At 32.7% G+C, this 5404-nt stretch overlaps 1 protein-coding gene across 1 annotated transcript in view; it reads left to right on the forward strand.

Annotated features, from left to right (window-relative positions):
* The window catches only part of LOC106679882 (uncharacterized), a gene marked incomplete at its 3' end in the record, with an annotated part of 91387 nt that overhangs the window by 77034 nt on the left and 8949 nt on the right, over positions 1–5404 (forward strand). Inside the window, 2 exon segments of the mRNA XM_067045558.1 lie at positions 587–903; positions 4969–5282. Coding sequence (XP_066901659.1) covers positions 587–903; positions 4969–5282 — 631 coding nt within the window.

Consider the following 5404-nt stretch of genomic DNA (forward strand, 5'->3'; position numbering starts at 1 on the left):
GGAGTTTTCGATGGACATACACGTTCTTAGGTCTCCTTTGTTCGAAGTCTCACAACAATGGTCTCCATGTTTGTGTGTGTGTGAATAGCCTAGCACAAAAATGTGAAGTCGTACAAAGCTGAAATTGAATAATAAGTGCGAATTTTTAATTAATAATTTAAATAATGTGTTTAAAGTTGGTTTTATTTTCATATTTATTATTTAATTGTTTCAAATTAGTGAAGTATTCCGGAACGTCGGTTAATATTGTTGAAAAGGAGAAGATGAAAAGTCAAAATAACTAAATATTTGTATTACATAAGTTAAACCGTTCTGGTATATAATAAATTTTGTAAAACCATTTTCCATCGTAAACTGTTTAGTTTCAAAAAATTGCTCAAAACTTTCAGCAGTAAGATGGTTTCTGCCTTAGTCTTATGTTTCCTTTTCAGCATATTGTATTATCCTTTCATTTGGATTGTATTAAATAATTATAAGATAAGTTCCTAAAAAAAAAGGATATAGTGTTAGCGAAAAGGCCTTTGTAACTTATGTTGTAGGATTGCAACTGATTATTTATATTTATACATATCATTATTTGTTTCAGATGCGACTATTAGCAGTGCTGCTGCTACTGTCCACGGAATGCGCTTACGGCAGCGAGGGGGACCGCCAGGTGCCACAGACCATGCGGACCCAGCTCAAGGTGGGGCGGTCCCTGGGGCCCACCGAGACGGTGACGGTCCGCACCCGCGAAGGCGGCACAGCGAGCCTGGTGGTGGCGCAGCGGACGGGGCGCAGGGTGGGCGACATCCCGCCCCCGCCCAACCCCGCCAACCTGCCCCAGGAGGCCCGCGCCATCCGCGTCCCGCCCCCGGTCAACGTAAGGTCCGAGATATACGTGAAGCCTGAGAAGAGGAACAGGTGAGCTTATCTACTGTAATCATTATATAGTACAAGACTCGGGGTCAAAAACAGGCAATTATCTCACCCCAATTTGATATTACTTTAATGAAAACTATGTATAATTACTAGTCAAAATTGATGAGTCTGCCAAGTATAGGAAGGAGGAATAAATAATGGCGGCTGTTTCAAAGCGATAAAAAAAAAGATTTTTCACCCTGGGCTTTCCAGATCCTTAAAATTATAAAGAAGAGTAAATTTTCTAAAATATTAGACCTAGTAGAGCCACTCAGTTACATTGTCCCAGAGATATAGCTTTTTAAAAAGCCACATTTCATTAAAAAAAAAATGCACTAAAAAGCCAGTGTAAGCCAATTAATTAGTGAATTAATTTTGAGAAATCCATATCTCAAAAACCATTCGACGTACAAATGTCTATTATGACTCTAATTAAAGCTAATTTAATGTACTATTACGCTTCATTGGTAATAATAAAAATAAATAAATAAAACCAGAGAAGCCGCAAAATTAGGAAAAATGTTTTTTATTCTCCTCTTGCTATTTAAATTCGTATTTTAGCGTTTCTTGGGATGAAAATAACATATATAAATTTTGTTCTTTCCAAGAATATAATACTTATAAAATAAAAGATAAACTGCTCTAATGTATTCGAGATTCTTGCTCTCGGCTTTCCTTCTTTGAATTTTTTCCTTTTTTCTCCTTCAGTTATTCCTAAAATTCAAAATATTTTGTATTAATCTACTGTTTATTATTGTTAACAACAAGAATTGTTTATATTTTTTAGAGTTTTTTCTTATAAATTAAAAAACCTGTCACACTATTTCAGTGGGAATTAGACCTATCTGATATTAAACATCACTTAATTGTACATTGATATGCCGAGATAAAATATGAAAAATCGATTCAATAAAGTGGAATTGTCGATTTTAATGAAAAGGTCGATGTAACTTTCAGTAAATACAGCATTGGAAATTTATAATTTTTCATGTAGCCATCCTTAATCAAGTTCTGATATAAATAAAAATAATAAATTAAATAAAGTAAATCATGTAGAAATATGTAATTATATTACATATTTCTTCCTCTCTGACAAAGAATAAAATTTCATATATCAGAATCCTATAGCTATTTTGTTATACTACAACAATATATGTCCTTCCTTCAGTTTGTCTTTGAAACTCATTTACTTAGAAGCTGGAATTGGGATATTTATTGTTGCTAGTGCAGGCCGAAGATATAGTAAATTAAATTAGATCTGTACCGCTGCAACCCATAAAGGGTTAAGGGTGTAGTACTTTGTAAGGAAGTACAGTCACTAGACCAACGGTTGTGCAAAGAGATAATGTCAGAATCTAGCTCTACCGTTAGATTTTTACCCAATTAAGGATACCTACTTTATGGGGCTAGGGCTTCATAACCCACAGGGCTGACTCTCGGTTATAGTGAAACAGTAAATAACTGTCTGACCTGCCGAATTCGATACCAGGTCCTCTTGGAGTTAGTAGTATCATGTCTTACCATAGTGCCACCGCGCTCCCCTAAGATATAGTACTTTATTTAATTTTTAAAAATGTTAGATTGCCTTCTTTTTTTTCTGACATTTCTATCATAATACAATATTACACAAACATACAAACATACAATAATTTCACTATTTATTGAAAAAAACAAAAAGGCATCTGTTCTTGTGGATTTTTAGTAGTCCATAATTTACAGAATATAGTCATTTATAAATTTTAGATTCTATTGACTTTCTTCAATTCCCTTACATTATATTTATTTAGTTTATAATTTTTTTTTAAAAACCCGATGTACTCTTCTGTACTCTGTTTACCTGATTCATATTTCGCTAGGTAATGATAATGCACTGCCCGTCAACATCCTCGAACCCACGCTCTTTTGTTATCATATCTTTGCTCGTTGCAATATGCCTCATAACAGATATAGTATCAGACATTTTTTAATTTGTGTAAATAAAAAAACATAGTTATTTGAAGTAAAATTAAAGAGGATAAATTATATATAATTATATAAATAAAAATATAATGTTTCTTTGTTACTGGTTGTACCATCGGTAGAAAATGTTTGTATGTAATCTCATTTATGTAACAAATACGCAATGCAACTTGCTAATTCATGTTTTTGTTTTCTGTTTTAGAGGGATCGGAAAAAAAAAAATTATTACTCATTTAAGATCTATGAAAATTCATAACCAAAAACGATGTTTTTTTTATATGTTCAGTGTCGTCAAGCCATTCAAATCCTGGATTTAACCTGTAGGAAAATTATTTATGATCAAAATTAACATTCAAAACAAAACATTAACATTAATTGCTCATAACTCAAAATGTATACATCTTTGTACATAATGTATATGAGGCAATATAACATATATTGAGATTACCTAAACAAGGGGAAAAACCGCCAACCATCTTCACCTCAAAAAACAAAATCATTAAAGTCAGACAATTATTAACAAAGATACTGAATGTTTTTCTTATATTTTTTTAGCCAAGATATAAAAATATCATGTATGCATATCTGCCAGCACTTAAATTAAAGATAGTTTAATATACCATAAGGAACAACGTTAATGTTCGTATGGATAGTAGTATTTATGATATCTACATATGAATATGGATATGAATTTTTTTCCGAACAAATAGAAATTAATGTATTTTAGTAAGTATCATAAAAACTACTACTCTAGCGAAGATAAAGGTCATAAACTACTTTATAGTCCATTAAACAAGCTTTGATTTGAGTGTTAAGAGACATCTATACGTCTCATGGTTTATGAGATATAGAGTTCTTACTATGAATTAACTATCTACTTTTTCAGTACAATTTTTATGTACTGATTGCTTTTTTGTTTTGTTTTTAAACTATCTTGGGAACTATTGGATGTAAACAGCTCAATTAGGGCTCTTGTTTTAGCAAATTTATTCTGCATTAAAAAATCAATACATCATTAATAAACAAGTTTTTTTTATTTATGTATTTTTTGCTGACCGTTGCCCCCGACCTTCTCATATATAATTACGGTAAACTATTATAATCTCATTCTTTTATTTGTTTTGTAGAGAATTTATTTCCCTATTAAAAAAAACAAAAAAAAACAAGTAAATGAGTTAAGAACTTTCAGAGATCTTACTTTAGTAGCAAATGAATATAACATAAATTCACTAACATCTGAATTTTCATTGCAGTTTTTAGGAAATGTTGCTTTTTAAAAGACTATAGCTGGGGAACTATTGAACGTAAATATCTCTATTAGGGCTAATATTTTAGCAAATTTATTCTACTTTCAATGATGTTGTATTACGTTTTCTTGTGTTGTACCTAGGAACAAAGATAAGGAGCTCCGAATAAAAAAAAATGATTACGTTTTTAAAAACCCGCCATTTTATATTCCCCCTACCTATACTTTGCAGACTCATCAATTTCGACTAGTAATTATACATAGTTTTCATTAAAGTAATAAAAAATTGGGGTGATATAGCTGCCTTTTTTCTTCTCTTGGGCTCTTGTACTAATAAGTCCGTTAGGATAGGTTACTGTTTTTCTGAGTTATCAAATATGTAGTCCTTTTTTGATTTAGTGTAATTTTTTATTTGTTATTTAAGGTTCTCTTAATGCTTTATTACTAAGACGTATCTTCATTTCTATTTTTTGTCACTTTTAAAATGATGCTGGATTTGACTAATTTTCTTAATTAATCGTCCTCTTCCTAGTTGAAAGGTAAGAAAAGACCAGTGCTAATGAGGAAGGATGGCTTAGGAACTTTTCTTTTCTATTATTTTTGGTGTTATGATCTCCTTCAAGAGATAATGACATTTCGAACATCAACTAATACTCGCTATTCTATTAATGATATTTCACATTCATTTTGTATTCATCATTAAATGTATAGGGATAAATAGATCTATATTAATTTTGCTCAAATTAATTCTTTGGCTATCAAAACAAAATAAATGTAAATTGTAGAAATAATATGGTTTGTTGCTGATTAACCATGAACGAATCCACAACAAAAAATAAATAATCATTGTACGTTTTGTTCAGGGCGAGGAGCTTGGAAATGGAGGACGGGATCCCGGTAGTGACTGGAATACGAGTCCCCGACTCCCCGGAGGACAGGTTCCACGTCTGGAGGAACGCCCGGGTCATCAACAACGTCCTGCACGACAGCCCGCCGGCCGTGAGCGGCAACCAACTGGATGCCATGGTCACTCCTCCTTCTCAAGTAGGTCCTGGCAAGTACGAGTGGCTCAGGATGGAGCCGATCAGGAAAACCACCGAGGCCACTCTACCGGACTTCATCCTGGCGGCCAATAGGCAGGAGGCTTCCAGGCTGCGCGACGGAAGGAGGCTCTCAGGTACACTCAACTTTATGTCTTCTAACTTTAAGAACCGAATATAATCTCTTTTTGCAAAAAAAAATTGTTAAATAAAACAATTAACTAAGTTCACTGTAAAACTCAATAAATAGTTCAATAAA

Source organism: Halyomorpha halys, unplaced genomic scaffold (assembly GCF_000696795.3).
Source record: "Halyomorpha halys isolate HHAL.00 unplaced genomic scaffold, Hhal_1.1 Scaffold228.1, whole genome shotgun sequence".
NCBI lineage: Eukaryota > Metazoa > Arthropoda > Insecta > Hemiptera > Pentatomidae > Halyomorpha > Halyomorpha halys.